The 20,084-nt window shown below is 45.3% G+C and overlaps 3 protein-coding genes and 1 long non-coding RNA gene across 14 annotated transcripts in view; 2 read left to right on the forward strand and 2 right to left on the reverse strand.

Moving 5' to 3' along the window:
* LOC309369055 (uncharacterized protein) overlaps positions 1-5,405 on the forward strand; it is a 291,502-nt gene extending 286,097 nt beyond the window's left edge. For all 4 annotated transcript variants that reach the window (XM_081909626.1, XM_081909625.1, XM_081909624.1 and 1 more), the window contains one exon: positions 1,689-5,405. In XM_081909626.1, the coding sequence (XP_081765752.1) occupies positions 1,689-4,015 (2,327 nt within the window). In that variant the 3' untranslated portion in view covers positions 4,016-5,405. The remainder of the gene's footprint in view (positions 1-1,688) is intronic.
* The window catches only part of LOC309369078 (uncharacterized protein), a 421,063-nt gene that overhangs the window by 106,815 nt on the left and 294,164 nt on the right, over positions 1-20,084 (reverse strand). The window lies entirely within an intron of this gene.
* LOC309369105 (uncharacterized protein) overlaps positions 1-20,084 on the forward strand; it is a 245,140-nt gene that overhangs the window by 49,268 nt on the left and 175,788 nt on the right. The window lies entirely within an intron of this gene.
* LOC309369370 lies at positions 8,680-15,235 on the reverse strand. 4 transcript variants are annotated; one of them, XR_014168048.1, is made up of 6 exons: positions 15,135-15,235; positions 12,364-12,450; positions 11,839-11,934; positions 11,050-11,160; positions 9,587-9,685; positions 8,680-8,769 (listed from the first exon to the last, which is right to left on the reverse strand). It is a non-coding gene; the product is annotated as an uncharacterized lncRNA (long non-coding RNA). The 4 variants fall into 4 exon arrangements; XR_014168049.1 differs by lacking the exon at positions 15,135-15,235 and adding an exon at positions 13,681-13,809; XR_014168050.1 differs by lacking the exon at positions 15,135-15,235 and adding an exon at positions 13,378-13,562.

Here is a 20,084-nt window from a genome sequence, read left to right on the forward strand (position 1 = left end):
AAATTTTCCTGAACTTAAATACTGTAAAGCAATGTCCAAACCATCTATAGTCTCATAAAGACCTTCAGCAGTTGTATTTAGCAGAGTCTGTTTCAGAAGGTAACAATATTTCAAGAGGTATACACTGTAGCAATTCACTGCAACAGTTCCATTAGAGCTCAGATATTACTAGATCCAGCAATAAAGTATCCAAGTCTTGCAAACTGACAGTTCTAATGTCTAGGCAATCCGATGCCTGGGATTCTTTGTCCCATTGTTAATCCAACAGAGTAGGTTACACAGTTCATATATTGAAGTAAAACTTTAAAAAAGTTAAGTCATGAAGTAGTTTAAACTAATGTAGAAGTTAATTGCCTTTTACCACCTCTTCAGAGGCGCCACACATCAAAGTCTTTGCTTTAGATCTTAAGCAGTGACAAGAGACGGACTTCCTGGTTACGTCTCTCGCTTTCAGCCGAATTTACAGCAAATTTATAGTCCAACCCTTATCTTTTCCGTTGTTACTCACGAGTTGTTGGTTTAAGCCGAATTTCCCCAAGAAAAGAGGACAGCGCTCACCGACAGCAGCTTCGCGGCTTCACTGTGCAGAAAGAGCGATTGACTCACAGCACCGCGCCAGCCCTTCCACGTTCCGGGACCTCTTACGAGGTCTCTTCTGCGCTTCTGGGGGCGCTCCAGGTGCCCGCTGAGTCCCACGGCCACGGGCTTACACTACCCGTGGTTTTCCCGGTAAGGGTCTCCGCTGCGCCGTAGCGGCCGACCCGTTCCTGCAGAGCTCCCTCTTCCCACTTAGGAAAGGGCAGCCATTGCCGGACGCGCCACCTCCGGAAGTGTTCTTGTGTGTAGTTTAAATTCCAGGCAAGGCTGACCTCCTTTTTTTCCACCTTACCCACTTCAAATTGGCTCTAATCCATGGATTTGTATTTTTAAAAGTCCCAATTCGATTTCTTAATGTTTGAGAGCTGATCGCTTCTGTTTGCAAGCTCAGAGATTCACTCTTGAGGGATAGAAATGGCCTCCTGCTGTCCGCTTCTCTACCCCGCCACTCTCGTCACCCCCCAAAAAGAGGTTACTTGGCAGCCGGAGGATAAGCAGTTGGACCGTGCCAGGACCCTGCCCCTTGAATATCCTTTCAAGGGTGTTTGGGGGGCTGCGGCGCTCTTGCAGCACTCCCTTTTCCCCTCAAAACCTGGATTCTCTCAGCACTGAGGAATCCCGCTTGCTTTCACTCCCGCGATCGCCAGAAGCCTCCTCAACTCTTTGTGCCATTTCTATAATTTTATTGTTTTATAAGAACACAAAAAACCAACCAACTTGATAGCAATCACAAAAGACACTGACAAAAGTCAATCTAAGCAACTTGTCCTTCTTTTTTCTGGTTATTCGGCCATAGCTTTAGATAGAATATGGGTAATTGAACAATTTCCGTTGATACATCATTGTATGATGTTAGTCCAAAAGAAGCAGTGTTATGAGCCATCAAACCTCTGAAATACACTTTTCTCCAAATGTATTCCACAATTTTGACCACTACTGTATATCAAACAAAGCAACATTCAGCACCTCAACAGAATCTCATAATAAATATGTTAATGACAAACAACAAAGGTAATAAACACACATTAAACTCCCTTCAGTTCTTCTCCATTTGTTCCTGAGGTTCTAATCCCTTTTTGTCTCCATGGCAGATTGTGATGAATCAGAAATCAAGAATGAAGGTAACCACGATAAAGTCCCCAGAGAGGAGAAGCCACGTAAAAATTTGGAGTTTGGAGAAAGCTGCAGTCGGCGCTCCCATTCCACTTCCCATCAACAAAATATCCTTGGAAAGAAACTCTATCAGTGTGTGGAATGTGGAAAGAGCTTCAGTCAGAGCTCCAAACTCACTTCCCATCAAAGAATTCATACAGGGGAGAAAACCTATCAGTGTGTGGAATGTGGAAAGAGCTTCAGTAAGAGCTCCAATCTCACTTCCCATCAAAGAATTCATACAGGGGAGAAACCCTATCAGTGTGTGGAATGTGGAAAGAGCTTCAGCCAGAGCGCCAATCTCACTTCCCATCAAAGAATTCATACAGGGGAGAAACCCTATCAGTGTGTGGAATGTGGAAAGAGCTTCAGTCAGAGCTCCAATCTCACTTCGCATCAAAGAATTCATACAGGGGAGAAACCCTATCAGTGTGTGGAATGTGGAAAGAGCTTCAGTCAGAGCTCCGATCTCACTTCCCATCAAATAATTCATACTGGGGAGAAACCCTATCAGTGTGTGGAATGTAGAAAGAGCTTTAGTCAGAGCTCCGATCTCACTTCGCATCAAAGAATTCATACAGGGGAGAAACCCTATCAGTGTGTGGAATGTGGAAAGAGCTTCAGTCAGAGCTCCAAACTCACTTCCCATCAAAGAATTCATACAGGGGAGAAACCCTATCAGTGTGTGGAATGTGGAAAGAGCTTTAGTCAGAGCTCCGATCTCACTTCCCATCAAAGAATTCATACAGGGGAGAAACCCTATCAGTGTGTGGAATGTGGAAAGAGCTTCACTCATGGCTCCAACCTCACTTCCCATCAAAGAATTCATACAGGGGAGAAACCCTATCAGTGTGTGGAATGTGGAAAGAGCTTCAGTCAGAGCTCCAAACTCACTTCCCATCAAAGAATTCATACAGGGGAGAAACCCTATCAGTGTGTGGAATGTGGAAAGAGCTTCGGTAGGAGTACCGATCTCACGTCCCATCAGAGAATTCATACAGGGGAGAAACCCTATCAGTGTGTGGAATGTGGAAAGAGCTTTAGTCAGAGCTCCGATCTCACTTCCCATCAAAGAATTCATACAGGGGAGAAACCCTATCAGTGTGTGGAATGTGGAAAGAGCTTCACTCATAGCTCCTCTCTCACTTCCCATCAAAGAATTCATACAGGGGAGAAACCCTATCAGTGTGTGGAATGTGGAAAGAGCTTCAGTCAGAGTGCCGCTCTCACTTCCCATCAGAAAATTCATACAGGGGAGAAACCCTATCAGTGTGTGGAATGTGGAAAGAGCTTCAGTCAGAGCTCCAATCTCACTTCGCATCAAAGAATTCATACAGGGGAGAAACCCTATCAGTGTGCGGAATGTGGAAAGAGCTTCAGTCAGAGCTCCAAACTCACTTCCCATCAAAGAATTCATACAGGGGAGAAACCCTATCAGTGTGTGGAATGTGGAAAGAGCTTTAGTCAGAGCTCCGATCTCACTTCGCATCAAAGAATTCATACAGGGGAGAAACCCTATCAGTGTGCGGAATGTGGAAAGAGCTTCAGTCGGAGCTCCAAACTCACTTCCCATCAAAGAATTCATACAGGGGAGAAACCCTATCTGTGTGTGGAATGTGGAAAGAGCTTTAGTCAGAGCTCCGATCTCACTTCCCATCAAAGAATTCATACAGGGGAGAAACCCTATCAGTGTGTGGAATGTGGAAAGAGCTTCACTCATAGCTCCAATCTCACTATGCATCAGAGAATTCATACTGGGGAGAAACCCTATCAGTGTGTAGAATGTGGAAAGAGCTTCAGGAAGAGCTCCTCTCTCACTTCCCATCAAATAATTCATACTGGGGAGAAGCCCTATCAGTGTGTGGAATGTGGAAAGAACTTCACTGAAAGCTCCTCTCTCAGTTCCCATAAAAGAATTCATACAGGGGAGAAACCCTATCAGTGTGTGGAATGTGGAAAGAGCTTCAGTCAGAGCTACTCTCTCACTTCCCATCAAAGACTTCATACAGGGGAGAAGCCCTATCAGTGTGTGGAATGTGGAAAGAGCTTCACTGAAAGCTCCAAACTCATTTCCCATCAAAGAATTCATACAGGGGAGAAACCCTATCAGTGTGTGGAATGTGGAAAGAGCTTCAGTTTCAACCACCATCTCACTTCCCACCAGAGAGTTCATACAGGGGAGAAACCCTATCATTGTGCAGAATGTGGAAAGAGCTTCAGTAAGAGCTCCTCTTTCACTTCCCATCAAAGAACTCATACAGGTTAGAAACCATATTAGTGTGCGGAATGTGGAAAGAGCTTCTGGAGGAGCTCCGATCTCACTTCCCATCAAAGAATCTATACTAAGGTCGGTTTGTGTTTTTATATTGTGTTTTTATGTAGTAACATTCCTGAGACCTGTGGGTGTAGGGAATAGGCACCAACTCTTAAAGCCCTAGCAGTCTTTGTCCCCCAATAAAATATCTGAGGAGGCCACCCCCCAGGTGTTTTTTTCCAAGCACAACCTTTTATTCTTCCACAACTTGCCATACAATTTCTCTTTTAATTTTCCCTCTTCAAATAAATAAATAAATAATGTACAAAGGTCACAATAAAATCAAAATACAAGAAAATACAAAAGTCGACAGGTCCCATATTTGCAGTCCAAACGCACAAGTTGCTTTGAAGCAGGTTTTCCCAAACTTGGGTCCCCAGCAGCTCCTGGAGTACAGTTTCCATCATCCCTTTCCATTACTTCGGCTAGCTAGGGAAGATGGGAGTTGTAGTCCAAAAACAGCTGGAGACCCATGTTTGCTTTAAAGGGAAGGTAGGCTGGCCCTGTGACACTCTGCTGGCTAATTGGAATTTATAGATCTCAAAACTGAAGTTTATTGGCACTTCAACTTCTAGGGAGCTTCTAGGTGCTTTCTGCACCACCTAGAGTACCGACAGAATTGTGGCTTCTACTGGCAACACACAGTAGAATGCGCTGAGTTCAAAAAAGCTGAGATCTTTCAGTCAGCTCTGGGTAGGCTATTATATCTGTCCCAATTTAGCAGACCGGACATTGCTTTTACTACCAATCTGCTCAGCAGGAAAGCTACAAACCCCAGTGTGAGTGCCTGGAATGGTATCAAGAGGGTGCTGCATATCTGCAGGATACCAAGGATTTCTGTCTCCAGCTGTCATCTAAGCGTGACCTCAAGCTGATGTGCTGAAGAGATAGCGATTGGGCAAATCTGGCTAACAGGAAGTCCGTATCTGGGATGGTGGTAAGGTTTGGGGACTCTTTGGTTGGGTGGAAGTCCTGGTGTGCTGGTCCCGGGGGTTAATCTAGAGGCAAGGTCCAAGTCCAGTCCGTGGTCAATGAAGCAATATGAAGGCAGTCCATAAAAGTTGAAGCTGGGTGCAGGGCAGGGTTCAGGCAGGGACTGACACCACCAATGTTGTTCCCGCAACTTGGGACTGGGGCTGGCTGGCTTTAATATGTCCCAAGGCATAGGGTGGTCCTGATCCTCAGATGACTCGCCTCTCGTGGCCTGGAGGCGAGCACTCCTCCTGGGAGAAACCGGTTCCCTTCGCCTCTCCGCCCTTCGCCTCTGCAGTTCAGGAGAGGCTGAAGGGTTACTGGGCCCAGGGGGAGACTCACCTGTAGGCACTGAGTCCTCAACCACCTCTGGAGCCAGAGTGGATTCCCAGGCCATCACACAGGAAAAGCACATCTGGAGTTTGCTATATGTACAACCAGGGACTATTTGATTGGTTGTACAAGAAGCTGCAACATGCTAGAGAATGTGTCCAGAAAGGACTTGTAACGGTGTCCTACATGCCAGGTAATGAAATTCCTGCTGATTTATTGTCCAAGGTTGTTCCGAAGGATCAACACTGTACCTATGTACAGAAATTGGGTTTGTACTGATAATGTACTGGCACGCTGCCCAGTGGTGTTCACAGAAAGGGGGAGGATGTTAGTTTCTGTTTCTCACTGTGCAGCTGTGCGGAGTCCCAGGACTCCGTTTACATTCCAGAGACTTTGCAGTCTCATGGGAAAAGGGAGACGGGATGTGACGTTAGTGGTTTCCTTAGTTCCTTTGTTCAGTTGCTTTCTGCTTTCATAGAGAGAGGATGTCTTTTCTGTTCTGCGTAGTTTAGAAATAAAACTCTTTACAATGTAGCCAAACCTCTCGTCTCTTCCCTGTGCTGGGAACCCTGCTGGATAGAATGTGCTTGAGGCTTTATCAAAGGCTCAGGTCATTATACACGTCGGAGGCGATTTCAAAGGCTCAGCTCGGAGGAAGATGAGGCCTTATCGGCTTGGCCGAGCGGAGATTCTGACAATGATTCACAAAATGTTTAAGGGTCTGCGTACCTTTGCGTACCCCCAGGAAAAAAGCACTGGATCTAGCCATCTTTCTTTTTTCTTTTACAAACATTTTATTGGTTTTGAATGAATCATAGAATTATAGAGTTGAAAGGGACCCCAAGGGACATCTAGTCCAGTCCCCTGAATGCAAGAAACTCTGCTAAAGCATTCATGACAGAATGAACCACGCACATCACAAACACAATAACAACATTTATGTAGAAGTGTCCATGTACTGTTCGAATAGGAACCAAGATGGGTGACCAGTGGAATGAATAAATGTTTACTCCCAGCATCTAGTGCTTAAACCAAAGGGAAGCACTATCTCCATATTGATGCAGTGGGAAGGGGGTGGGGGTGGGGAGACTGCCTGTCTAATGGAAGAAGAAGGAGAAGAAGAAGAAGTGGACGATGAAGAGGAGGAGTTTGGATTTGATATCCCACGTTATCACTACCTTAAGGATTCTCAAAGCTGCTCACAATCTCCTTTCCCTTCCTTCCCCACCACAAACACTCTGTGAGGTGAGTGAGGATGAGAGACTTCAGAGAGAGGTCCCCCGGGTGCGCAAGGCTGGCCAACACCAGCGCGGAGCACGGGGCGGCCTCCGAAGGGCGCCCCGTGCTCCGTGCTGGCGGCTGCCGCCCGCAAGCCTTGCGCTCTCGGGGGGAGATGCCCCGGGTGCGCAAGGCTGGCCAACACCAGCGCGGAGCACGGGGCGTCCTCCGAAGGGCGCCCCGTGCTCCGTGCTGCCGGCTGCCGCCCGCAAGCCTTGCGCTCTCGGGGGGAGATCCCCCGGGTGCGCAAGGCTTGCCGACACCAGCGCGGAGCACGGCTGGCCTGCCGAAGCGAGCGGCGATGGGATGTGGGAGGGAGCTCGCTCACCGCCCCACGTGTGCTCGCTGCCGCCGCCGCCCCGCCTCTCGGCCGCCCGACTCGCCCGCCTCCCTCCCACGGCACACCCGGCAACGTCTCGGCAACACCGGTTGGGAAACACTGCTCTAGAGTAATCTCCATGATACTCTCATGCCAGAGGCAAAACAAAAAATTCCTTCCAGTAGCACCTTAAAGACCAACTAAGTTAGTTCTAGGTATGAGCTTTCGTGTGCATGCACACTTCTTCAGATCTGAAAGCTCATACCTAGAACTAACTTAGTTGGTCTTTAAGGTGCTACTGGAAGGAATTTTTTGTTCTGACTATGGCAGACCAACACGGCTACCTATCTGTAACTCATGCCAGAGGGTTAGGGTTTGTCTGTGCAGATTTCAGTTATTTTTGTTAAGTCCATTCCTGTGGCCACATGATAACATATATTCATCTAGGAAGCTGAGAAAGATTAAAACAAGAACAACATTAATGTTCCAACCCATGCTGGTGCTGCAGTAAATACCTGGGTGGGGAGAGCTGGAAAAGGAACGCAGTCAAGAAGCTTTTATTCGAGGGAATAGACCAAAGATGTAGGTCCCCACACAGGCCTTATCTGAACCCCTGGTGCCTCACCTATTTGTTTCCACCTGGATACTCAGGGCAGGGCAGACTTGAAGGTTGGGGGGGGGAGTAGCTGTGGCTTATCAAAATTCTCTTTCTCTCTCCAGGCTCTCTGCTGGGGGTGGGGGTGGGAATCTAGAGTGTGTGTTCCTGGCACTGGGCAACTGGGACAGATGAGGGAGTCTGCTGGTTTACCACCCAGTTTGCTGCCCAGCAGTCTCCCTGCTTGAGCTGACAGGATGGATCCAGTGGGCTTCCCAAATGGCTCTGGGGGAATTTGGTGCTCCTGCCGAACTTTGGCCAAGCTCTGGAACAACAACAACAACAACAACAACAACAACAACATAATAATAATACTTTATTTATATGCTGCCCATCAGACTGGGTTTCCCCCAGCCACTCTGGGCAACTTCCAACAAATTAAAACAGAATTGGACACCAACCATTAAAACCTTCCCTGAACAAGGCTGCCTTCAAATCTCTTCTGAAAGTCAGATAGTTGTTTTTCCCCTTGACATCTGGTGGGAGGGAGTGCCACAGGGCAGGTGCAACTCCCCAGAGGGCCCTCTGCCTTGGCTTGGGCCATTGACATGATTGGCCCTGAGTGCCCATTCCTGCTTCATGCAGCCTGTTTGGCCCCCTGGTATACTGCAGAGGTTAGGGCAAAGAAAGATGCTGGGAGATGGCTTTTATGCGAGTGGAGGAAAAATCTGGTTGAATGCAATCGACTCCTGGTGAGGGCTCATCATCGAGCCCACCAAGTGGCAGTGAAGGCTACAGAGAAGACTTGCTCTGCTTCCTCCATTCTGCCATCCAGCAGAGCTTTCCCGGGTAGTGCAGGGCCTGCTACAGTCTGGCCCGAAAAAGATGGTAGAAGTGAGAGCAGCTTTCTGTGACTTTTTTTCAAAGCATTTTGACAGTTCAGGAGAGCTGATCTAAATATATCTAATGTTTCCCTAGGGTGGCTGGGTGCATAGGAGGGCAGCAGTCTGCTCTGGCTGTAAGAGTTTTCAGCTGGTGCAGAATCAGAGTAGGGGCTTTCAGCTGGTGCAGAATCAGGGCTGGTTCCCCCTGCACTACAATTTTTCAGCATCGTAGGGTAGCTTACCAATTTCTTTTTGCAGTTGATCATTTAAGTTGGCAAAATACTGCATTTCCAGATGTTTTGAGCTGCAGCAAGTATTTCTAAGTCTAAAAGATTTGAAACCGTTTAAGGCAGGAGTATCTGAAATAACAATCTGCAAATATCAGGAAACCATTTCCAAACACTTAAAAACACTCAAGCCTGAAACAAGAAGCTGAGCTCCAGGATGGATTTCGTATGAATATAAGGGCAGACTTGATTCTCTGTGGCTGAGATCACCAATGAAAAGCCTCTGAAGACCCCTGCAGCTGGATCAGACCAAAGACCCATGCAGTCCACTATCCTGTTCTCATATTAAAAGTGGCTCATGAAGTATCTCTGATGTTCCCCTCCTATGTCCTCCTTTTCTGCTGGGAATCACAGGGTCACAAAGCAATTCTGCCTTGAATTCCACAGGAAAGCCAAATGTACAAAGAATACTTTGCAGTTTTCAATTATGCTTTGTGAGATCAAAGAAAATAGAGGCACTGAAACTCTTTTCGTGATGTGGGATATAATGTTAGTGCAAGGATTTTCCCTTGTGCAATGCAATCTTCCGTCCCCTTCCCTCCAATCTGTTCCAAAGTCCCCCGTCCCCCCCGGAGAGCAGCTTTGGTGATGGCATGCAGGGAGAAGTGGGGGGGACGTGAGTTACAGTGTGATGGGGGAGGACAGCATTTCTAGTGGGGAGATGTGAGAATCACAACCGTCTGCTTTTCTTTCTGCTGAGCAATGAAAAAGTGATGCACTCTGTTGGGTGCTGAGTTTCACTGAATATATGTATTGCTCAAGCAATATGAACCCCAAATTTAACTACAGGAATTGAACTCTGTTTAATTTAAACATGTTACAGCAAAAGTGTGGATGTGCATATAAAATGCTTACCATCCTTGTCTTCGTAGATTGGATCAGTCCCAACAACAACAGTTCGTATCATATCCATCGCCACTTGAAGCTCCTCTCTCTTTTTCAGTTCCTTCCGATCTAAGAAGGAGGGAGGTAGAAAAGAAATGAAGAAATTGTGTTCCGGCACACTAATCTGATAAGCTGGGAAAGGGGATACTTGGTTTCAGACTGCTATTAATACAGAATTTAAATTGCCGACTTATAACGTGCCCCGGGTCCTTAGGGAGAAGGGCAAATAAAATATCAAATCAACCAAAACATGAAAACGACTTCTATTAATATTTTCTGCTCTCAGCCCTTAGATTGAGGGTTCCCATGCCTTGATTGTGGCTGCCCTGGTCATCTGAAGTCCTGGTTCCGTTTAGCCTGCTATTTCTTCACCAGATAGTTGGCCTTCCTTAGGGAGCTTTAGATTTTTGGTGTCTAGATACACCTGTCCTCTTTGTCCTACAGACTTGCATTTGCCAGGTTGCCTCGTGCTCTGCCATATGCTTAAAATATGCAAATTCTTGGATCACTTGACTCCCTCTCCCTGAGCTTTGCTTACTTTAAAAGCGAATTCACTAGGCAAATAGGCCATGTGTTCATCTATCCAGTGCTATTTTTCTGGGAAAAGAGGCACTCAAACTCGCCATTAATGCCTCCCTTGTTCTCTTAGAATGGAAACATCACCCACCTGAGAGGGGACGGAACTGAGACCTGGTGAATTCCGGCTGAAAAAAGCCCTGCATATATCTCGATATTTAGGTAGGCTTTGGATCCAGCCACATTAGCCATGGCCTTATCCTTTGCAGCCTGTTTTCCCCAAACACTTTCCTTGAAGAGACTGGAGCCCTAGCAGAAGGCAGGGTGCCGAGGACCAGAAATGGGGGCTCTCCCACAGCAAATGAGATTTAGTTGGGAAAGGAGGAGAGAATTGCAAGCTGGGAAAGGGAATTGTCCAGGGTGTCCCAGGGACTTGTGTTAGGCTGTGCTTCTGTTCCAAGTGCTGGGACTCACTTATTCAGGGAGAACAAAGAAGAGTTTGAAGAAGAAGACGAAGAAGAGTTTGGATTTGATATCCCGCCTTTCACTCCCCTTCAGGAGTCTCAAAGCGGCTCACATTCTCCTTTCCCTGTGAGGTGAGTGGGGTGGGGCTGAGAGACTTCAGAGAAGCGTGACTAACCCAAGGTCACCCAGCAGCTGCATGTGGAGGAGCGGAGACACGAACCTGGTTCACCCGATTACGAATCTACCGCTCTTAACCACTACACCACACTGGCTCTCAACAAAACAGAGCCATTGCTCTCACTGGGTGACAGCTGTAACTCCCCCCCCTAAAATCAAAGAGAGATGAAAGGAGTAAATGGAAGGTGGATCCTGCCATCTCTTTTTGGAAATGCTATTGGCATTGAAGCAAAGCCCATGACAGAAGTATCACCATATGCCAATTGTGTACTTACACAGAATGAAAACCATCAGTGTCATGACAGTAAAGATGAAAATCTCAAGAACGATCAATCTTTCACCCACTGGAGATTTGAAGAATGTAACCAAGTCCTGAAAAGCAGATGCTTGAAGAAAGAAAATCCTGCTTTAGCCATCAGTAGCCAACATACCATTGCCACTCCAGGAAAAAGGGTTTCCATATGCTGTGGAATCCATCAGCCAGAGACACTCAACTGTTCAGGGGGTGGGCAATTGGGAGGATAAAAGCAGGTGGAGACGAGATGCCTTGCTGCTTGTGGAAACTTTTCTGACCAATGTCTGGATCAGAAGACAGGAGCCTTTGATACTACTTTCTGCCCCCAGGCAAATGACAAGATGCTCCCTCCAAACATGTAATTCCACATACACAAGCTGGGCTGGGCTGGCCATTGGCTCTTATCTCAATGTTGCTAATAAGGCAGCAGACTAACTGAGGAGGTGGAGTGCAGCTTGTGTGGTCTGCACATCTCTACCCACCCCAGACCTGCTACCTGAGGCAAGTGCCTCATTCTGCCTAATTGTACAGCCATTCCTGACTGCACACACTAAAGGAACACAGCAGCCAGCAGCAAAGAGTGGGCTCACCCCTGGGGTTTCTATGGGGCTTAGTGGCTCTCTGGCACCCAAAGAGCTGTGGGGGCTTTTCTCAGCTCTCCTCCCTGGCACAATCCACTCCCTGCCCGTCTCTCCATCAACTCCCCTTTCCCGCGCATTCCTCTACTTTATGAGAAACCTCAGCCCATATGACTGTGCTGTATACAGACCACCAGTTTCATTTGCTTTACGCTTTCTGGACGCTGTGTTCCTTCTGGACGCTCCACGCTTTGCAAGCGCTAGCTTCCCCATCCTCTTGGTTTTGTCTGAGTAAGAACAAGGCAAGAACAAATGGAGAATAACACTATGAGCACATTAGGTACAGAGTGGGGTCTATCAGTATTGTGCCATCCATTCCCGTAAAGAGGTTGTTGAGTCCAATATAACTGAAATGTCTTTCTTTTTCTTTTGCTAGATCAATCTCAGTTTTGAACCAAAAGAAATGTTCTATATGGATTCCAATGCATTTTTGAAAATTGTTTTAGGTAATATAGCACTTTCTCATTTTGCATCCTATTTCTCTCTAAACTCCTGGGCGTCTCGTTTGCAGGACTCCATTAAGATTTTCACCATTTACTAGATCTTGTGGGATCTATGAGGTTTTCAGATCGGCAAGTCCTAGGCTCTGTGGTTTAACCCACTGCGCCACCCGCGTCCCTTTGATGGAAGGTATATACATTTAATTATAGAACTACCTCCTGATCATCAGAAAAGATAGGGTACAAGATCCAGTCTCCGTGAGATGCATAGAAATCCAATGGAATGGAGACCATGAGTTGGAACTGGAAAAGAAGCAGAGAGGAAGCTGTTACACAGCCTCTCCAAGTGTGCCAAGACCCAGCCTGACACCTGATGCTGTGGCTTAACGAAAGAAGGAAGAGGGCTGTTGTCTCATTCCGTTTTGAAGCCATTTGAGCTAGCAAATGGAATTGCAAAGACTCGAATTTTCTGGATCCTGATATGGATCTGGACTGACAAACTGGGCCCATGAATCAGAGCAGGGCACCAGGGAATAAAACAGAATGTGGTGCTTCTGATTTGCAATGTAGCTGTAGCTTTAATATAAGGAACGTGGCTGTTTGAGAAGAAGTGAAAGGATGGGAACGTAATTGCTGCTCACACCCCCTCCAGGAGGTGGGCGGGGTTTGCGACACAGCGGGGGGCTTACCTGCCAGGTGCCACCCACCTTGCTGCAGAGTGACTGTCACCCTGCCCCCATCTCAGCAGGACAATGGGCCCCAGTTGGGGGTGGGGTGAGGGCCAGGCAAAGGGCCGGTGCTCTTCAGCCCAGGCTCAACTTCAGGGCTTCCCCCTCGGGGATGGGCAGGGGATTGGGGCCATGGTGGGGCCTGCTTAGGCCTTGCCGTGGCCCCCACCTCCTTCCCGGCATTGGGGCCAGGTCATAGCTGTCAACTTTCCCCCTTTTTTAAGAGAAATTCCCTTATTCCAAATAGGATTCCTCGCAAGAAAAGGGAAAAGTTGACAGCTATGGGCCAGGTTGGGGCTGCCTGGGTGGTGTGGCCTGACTCAGGCCCCCGGAGCAGCCTGCTGGGCCTCCCGCGGTCAGCACCTCTTCCACGGCTTTGGGGGTGGGATGGGGGCTGCGGTACAGCCCCCCACGGCCTGCGCCTTTCCCTCCGGCAGTGTGGGGTGATTGGGGCTGTGCAGGATGGGAACCTCATTACATCAAAGGATGGGAATGTAATTACAGCATGAATTACATCTGTTGCCGGCCTGGCATGAGAGCTTCACTATGGCCTATATAAGGGCCAGCAGCTCAAGGAGACAGGGAGATCTGGATATATTGTTCTCTGCTCCATTCCAGAATGTGAAGAGAGCAGCCGTCTGCCATTCTGAAGTGTCCCAGATAAACCTTCCAAATCTCCATCGGCTGAGGAGACATGAAGAACTTTACCTATTCTATCCGTATTATGATTATTGTTGCCTAAGATTTTTTGCCTTATTGCTTATATTGCTAGCTCTGTTACCAATTAATAAACGCTTGTCTCTACCTAAGAGTCTGTCAGTCCTCCGTCCAGTGGAATCTAAAGAACCTCTAGATTGTCTGGTGGTTGATATTGGCCAAAAAGCCATTAGGGGGCGCTGGCAAGACGGCACCTGTACACAGCCCTAGAATGTACCACCAGTCAGTTTCATTGGTGACCCACAGTTCTAGTATTGTATTTAAAAGAGAAAAAACATCTGTACAGTACTTTATAAAAGCTCCTGATCATTTTCCCTCTTAGTGACCTTTTGGCCCTGGAATGAGACCCTGCAAATATCACAGCTCATAAGGAAAGTGTTCCACCCTCCAGACCTTTTTCTGTTTGGATACTGAGGCATCTAATTATAAGCCTGCATTTTTATCAAAGCTTATATATTTCAATCAAGGCTTGTATTTTAAAATGAGCTTAAAAAAGGATTTTCAAATGTTTCATGCCAGGCAGAAAACCTTGGCTATCCTCCTAGATAAGTGGCCCCCTGATTTATAGCAGGAAAAACAATTCTCAAAGTCGTTAAAAAAAAGAGGAAATTACAGACTGAGAGCAAGGACACTGATCCTGCATGTTACAGAAGATAAAAAAAGGCTGAGAAAACACAATTAGGAATGGGCAAATAGTAAAATGATACCATGGGCCTCTCATTAGAGCAGTGAAAAAGGCAACTGGCTGGAAGAATGAGAGCATTTTTGGGAAATCTTTAAAAGCTGTTTTCTACTGAGTTCCTTTTTACTTTACAAAGGTTTTATTCTTTTAAAAGGCTACCTATGATAATGTATGAAATATATTAGCTTAAATATATTGGCTTAAATGTAATTATGCAAAGGATTTAAGAAATGCTAGATTCATAGAGTCATATTGCAATAGGAGACCAGAGGGGCAAATGAGCCCAGCCCCCTGCCAGACAGGAGACGCCATCGAGCACTCCTGATATATAGTTGTCAGGCATTTGTTTAGAAACCTTCAATGAAGGAGATCTTTCAATGTTGATGTGAACTCAAGATCCTTGACATCTGTTGAAGATAAAAATTTAAGATTAACCATTTGTTTTAGAAGGCAATAGGGCAAGGAGGGCAAGAGGTGAGCTGGTAATTAAGATTCTATGTAAGATATATTATTACTTATTTGTCATTTATAGATGTAACAATATATAGCTCTTTGTGTTCCATATAAGGACAGGAGGATATGGGTGTATCTATTGTGATTGGTTCTAGCAAACAACCAATAGGAATTTCAACCAGGCTGATTGGACAGAGGCAGCCACAGGAGGAGCAAAGGGGGCTGGATTAAGGGAATATAAGTGCTGGCCAGAATGGCAGGAGGCCAGGCCAGAGCTTGGTAACCATATACCACTGTGCCTCTCATTTATTTGTCTGACAAATAAATTAATATTTTAATTTCTCTATTGCTGCGTTGAATATTTCATTCCAGCTAAGCGTTAACCACAAGCAGAGGTGCTACAATACCTTGGTGTTGCCATATAACAATCTTTTCTCTAATTTCTTCTTAAGGGTGTTTCATCCTCCCACTGGCTAAGAGCCACCTCCCTTGTGATGTCAGGCATTCCAGAACTACTCCCATTCAGCATTCTACATTAAGCATAAACCCAGGAAAATGTTTTTTTCCCAGATCAGCTACACTACTTATTTTTCCAATCCTTGCTGCAGTTGTTGTATAAATAATATATATATATATAATTATTTATTATCATTAAGAGAGTAAAACACTATTATCATTGCTGAGTTGCTTCCAGTCTCTGGGTTATTTTCCACGTTCTGTCTCTGCCCACTCAGGACTGCCATGACCTGTTTTTTTTTTTTTGCCTAGGGAATTCCAGTAGGTGGGGGAATCATTTGTCCTATTCCAATAATCTGCTTGGATAGGTTTAATGTTATTTGGAGACAGTAGCACTCATTAATTTCACGTTATCTAGGTGTTTATTCAGGTGAGGATGAATAAAACACTCTAGAAAAATCCTTCATGACTGTGTCTGCAATGTTTCCAATATGAGTTCACTTACCCATTAAAGTGTGTCATTAAATGCTGAGAAATCGTACCATACTCAGTTTACGGATCTAAATCCCATGAAACCCGACACAGAGTAGCTGCCTTTCCCCCAATTTCTTAGCTAGAAATAACTGATATTGAGAAGGAAGAACAGAGAGAGGTAGGCATCCTTTCGGCGATGCTTCCCCGCTCCAGTTTGCCTCTCTCGGCCCCCGATGCCCCTTTCCTGTGGCCCCTGAATGGCTCTCTCCTCATCCACCTGTCTAGGGAGACAATGGGGGACGGCTCAAGCGGTGGGGGGATTGCAAGGCCTGCTGGGGCAGCTGGCTGCTGTGACAGACAGCAGAGCCAGAGCAGAGTCTGGGGGTGCAGTGCCTCACCATTCCACCAGGGGGCCAGAGCCTCTTTCTGATTGGCTACCCGGAGGGGGGTGGCGCCAGCACTTTTGGAGGGAAAATAAAGAGAGCCGTTTCTGAGGGGATTTGAGATGGGAGAGAGGGAAGGTTGGGAGAAGATGGGGATGAGGAGAGGGGGGAGGGAGGGAGGGAGGGAGGGAGAAGTGGGTCTGATCTGAGTGGATCCTCCGCTCTGAGGAGAATATCTATGGAGCCAGAGGAAGGAGCCTCACAGCTGAGATGGGGAGACCATGTTGGGGGTCTGGAGGGAGTGAAGCTGGAGGGAGAAGCTGTGGGAAGACTCTCTTCTTCTTCTTCTGGGGTCTCCTTCCAGTCAGGAGGAGAGAGATCTTCTAGGAAAAGGAGATTCCCAAGTCCGTGGCAAGGGCTGAGAGGATCCCCTGGGTCTGGCATACAAAGGAAAATACCTCAGGAGTGGGATTGCTAAGAGAGAGGGGAACCGAGGAAAAGTGGCCCTTTGCTGTGAAGGAAGCTGGGCTGTGTCAAAAGTACCTCACGGAAAGACCCCTCATAACTAAGGGAGGGGATGAGAGAGAAGCCGCAGAAAAAGAGTTCAGCCTTTCACCACCTATTCTGGAAACCTGAACATCTCCCTGAAGTGTGACAACTGATTTTGAGAGGAGGGAGTTGAAGAGAAGCTGTGCCTGCAGAACTGTGTTTAATCCTGAGACATTTAGCTGAAGTAATAAGTTAACTTCTCCCTGAAAGAACACATCTCCTGTCTTCCCTTTGTTTGACCATTCTCTCTTTTTTGTAAATAAAGCTTTCCTTATCTGATAATCTCCTGCCAGAGACTCCCTGGATTGCAGTTTCCCTCACACAAGACGCCCCACAAAGTAGCCTGTGGGAAATCGTAGACATCTGTCCAATCTTCATCATCATCCTTTTATTTGTAACCTTTCCATTGTTAAAACAACGCTCAAGGCGGCTTACAACATGATAGGCAAAGGGCCTTCTCGGTGGTGGCGCCTCTTCTGTGGAACGCCCTCCCATCGGATGTCAAAGAAATAAACAACTCTCTGACGTTTAGAAGACTCCTGAAGGCCGCCCTGTTTAGGGAAGTTTTTAAGGATTGATGTTTTAATGTAGTTTTAATCATTTGTTGTAGGCTGGAGAAACCCAGCCAGATGGGTGGGGCATAAATAATAAATTATTGTTGTTATTGTTATGACAAGATTTACATAATTACCAACATAACCAAAGTCATAAACGATAAGCATTCTGGCCGAAAAGAAACAGAAATACGCAACCCAAAAATGGCTACAATTATTTGACTCAATTCAGAGTAAAAACAACAAAGCGTTCTGGAACTTAGTGTATGATTGAACTTAGTGTAGGATTGAAAGCCGAAAATCAACTAACTCTACCACCAATTGCAGAATCCAAATGGTCCCAATACTTTACATCTGTATTTAACAATCTACATAGTGAACTTAAAGGAAATGAAACCACTAAAAATAAAATTATTAAACTCCAGGAGTGGCCAAGGGTAGAGGAAGAGGAAATTAGAGAGATAGTTAAAAATTTCAAATCGGGGAAATCTCCTGGGCCAGACGGTCTACCAATAGAATTATTTAAGACCTATATAGATTGGTGGGCAGAACCCTTAGCCCAACTGTTTACGCTTATAGATAAATATGGGATCATACCTGAGATATGGCTAAGATCAATAATTATTCCAATCTTTAAAAATGGCGACCCAAAAGAACCAAGGAATTATAGACCGATAAGCCTTCTATCAGTGATAGGGAAAATCTACGCTAAGCACCTCTTATCTAAACTCCTTACCTGGATGAAAAATCTAAATTTACCAGGGAAAGAACAAATAGGTTTCTCCAAAGGTTGCTCTACACTAGACCACTGTCTTATTCTTATGCATCTGGTTGAAAAATACAGATCCCAAAGGCAATCTAAGATATACGCTGCTTTTGTAGATTTTCGTGGTGCATTCGACTCAATTGACCGCCCAAAGTTGTGGAGGAAACTCGCAGAATTAAAAATTGATCAGCGCCTATTGATTCTAATGCAAAATCTACACTCTTCCAATACCTGTCAAGTCAAACTTAACATCAAAGGTCACCTTTCATCAGACATCCCAATCTCGAAAGGGGTAAAACAAGGGTGCATTCTTGCCCCCTTTCTATTTAATTTATTTTTATCAGACTTGCCAGATTACCTTCAAAAAATAGAATCACATGCCCCTAAACTTAATCAGAAACCAGTTCCTCTCTTACTATACGCAGACGATGCTGTCCTACTATCCTTAACGAGCTTGGGTCTAAAACGTCTTATATCTTCACTGATCCTCTATTGCGAATGTAACAAACTCTCTATAAACTATGAGAAGACAAAAATTTTGGTCTTCTCGAATGGTTGGAAATTAGAGAAATGGAAAATAAGAGGGCAAGAAATCCAACAAGTGAAAATCTATAGGTATCTGGGAATCTTATTCCAGAGCAATTTAGGGTGGGCAACCCATCGCACAAATGCCATAAAACAGGCAAAGTGCATCTCATCAGCAGTTGCCCGTTTTCATTATCAGAAAGGTAATCAATTTATTCCTGCGGCAAATCAGATATTTCAAACAAAAGTGCAATCCCAGATATTCTATGGAATCCCGCTATGGGTCCAAGCATATAACAATGATTTAAAAAAGATTCACTCTAGCTTTCTGAGACGTATTCTTGGACTCCCAGCTATGATCAAATATGAAACAATGTGTGCAGAAATAGGCATACACACAATGGAATATTGGGCATGGTCCACCTCAATAAAGTATTGGTTACGCTGCCACTTCCGCTGCCCTCCATCAAGTCTGCTCGCTGATTTGCTCAAAGACTCCTATAAATCAAGATGGTATCAGCACCTCGAAAAAAAGATTGAATCTTTAGGCGTCGAGCTGGAGTCCCTGTACAATTCTAATGAGCAATATATTTCCCATAATATCCTAACTAGACTAAAGGATGTCGAGAGACAAAATATTATGGCAGCTGTAAACAAAATTTGCTCCCCCATATTCTATGAATTAAATATCTTAGATAGCAGAGCCAATTACGTCACTAAACTAATAATCCCAGCCCAACGTAGGGCTTTTATGCTGGCCCGCTTGAATGTTTTTCCCTCAGCATTTGTCAGGGGAAGATATCAAAACATTCCTAGAAACAAGAGACTCTGCAGATGCTCTATGAATGTCCCGTACACTGTAGAGCATATTCTCCTTCATTGCCCATTGTACAGTACGCTCCGTCAACGCGTGCTGTCCCCTCTCTTGGGTGGTCTGGAACCGCAGCAAGGTGAATGTGTGGGATTCTACCTATCCGACGTTGACCAAAGGGTAACGGCGGGGGTAGCCGAGTTTTTGGCAGCAGTCCTCCAAGGAGCAGGTTAACAAGGAAAACCACTGACTCTATATGTATATATATATATGTACTTAGCAAACTGCTGCCTTTTTTATATATATTTCAAGGCTTTTATATGTTATTTTCTCTTTTAAGGTTTTATTTCCATAATGCCTAATAAAGGTTTGATAAAGAAAGATAAGCAAAACACATCCAAAGGTACACAACCAAATGGAAAAGAATTTCCACATAAATCATAAGATCAAAAATTCAGAATACAACATTAATATCAATAACAATTGAAAATGACACAGATAAAAACCCAAAACCATTTGAAGAAGGAGGCCTATCTGCCCAGCAGTAGCAGCAGTATTATTATTATTATTATTATTATTATTATTATTATTATTATTTATACATATCCCGGGCATCTGGCTGGTTTTTCCCAAGCCACTCTGGGCTGCTTCCAACAAAATATTAAAATACAATAGTCCATAAAATATTAAAAGCTTCTCTAAGCATAACAACCATCCATTTTTAGTCCATTGAGTTAGAAATTCAGCATTTCTGGAAGGGGAAATGGCATACTATTGAATGTTTGCATAGCAACATGCTTAAGAAAGTATTACTCATTTATGACGAGAATGGGATTTAT

This window comes from Podarcis melisellensis (genome assembly GCF_964234715.1).
Source record: "Podarcis melisellensis genome assembly, chromosome: 4".
Lineage (NCBI taxonomy): Eukaryota > Metazoa > Chordata > Lepidosauria > Squamata > Lacertidae > Podarcis > Podarcis melisellensis.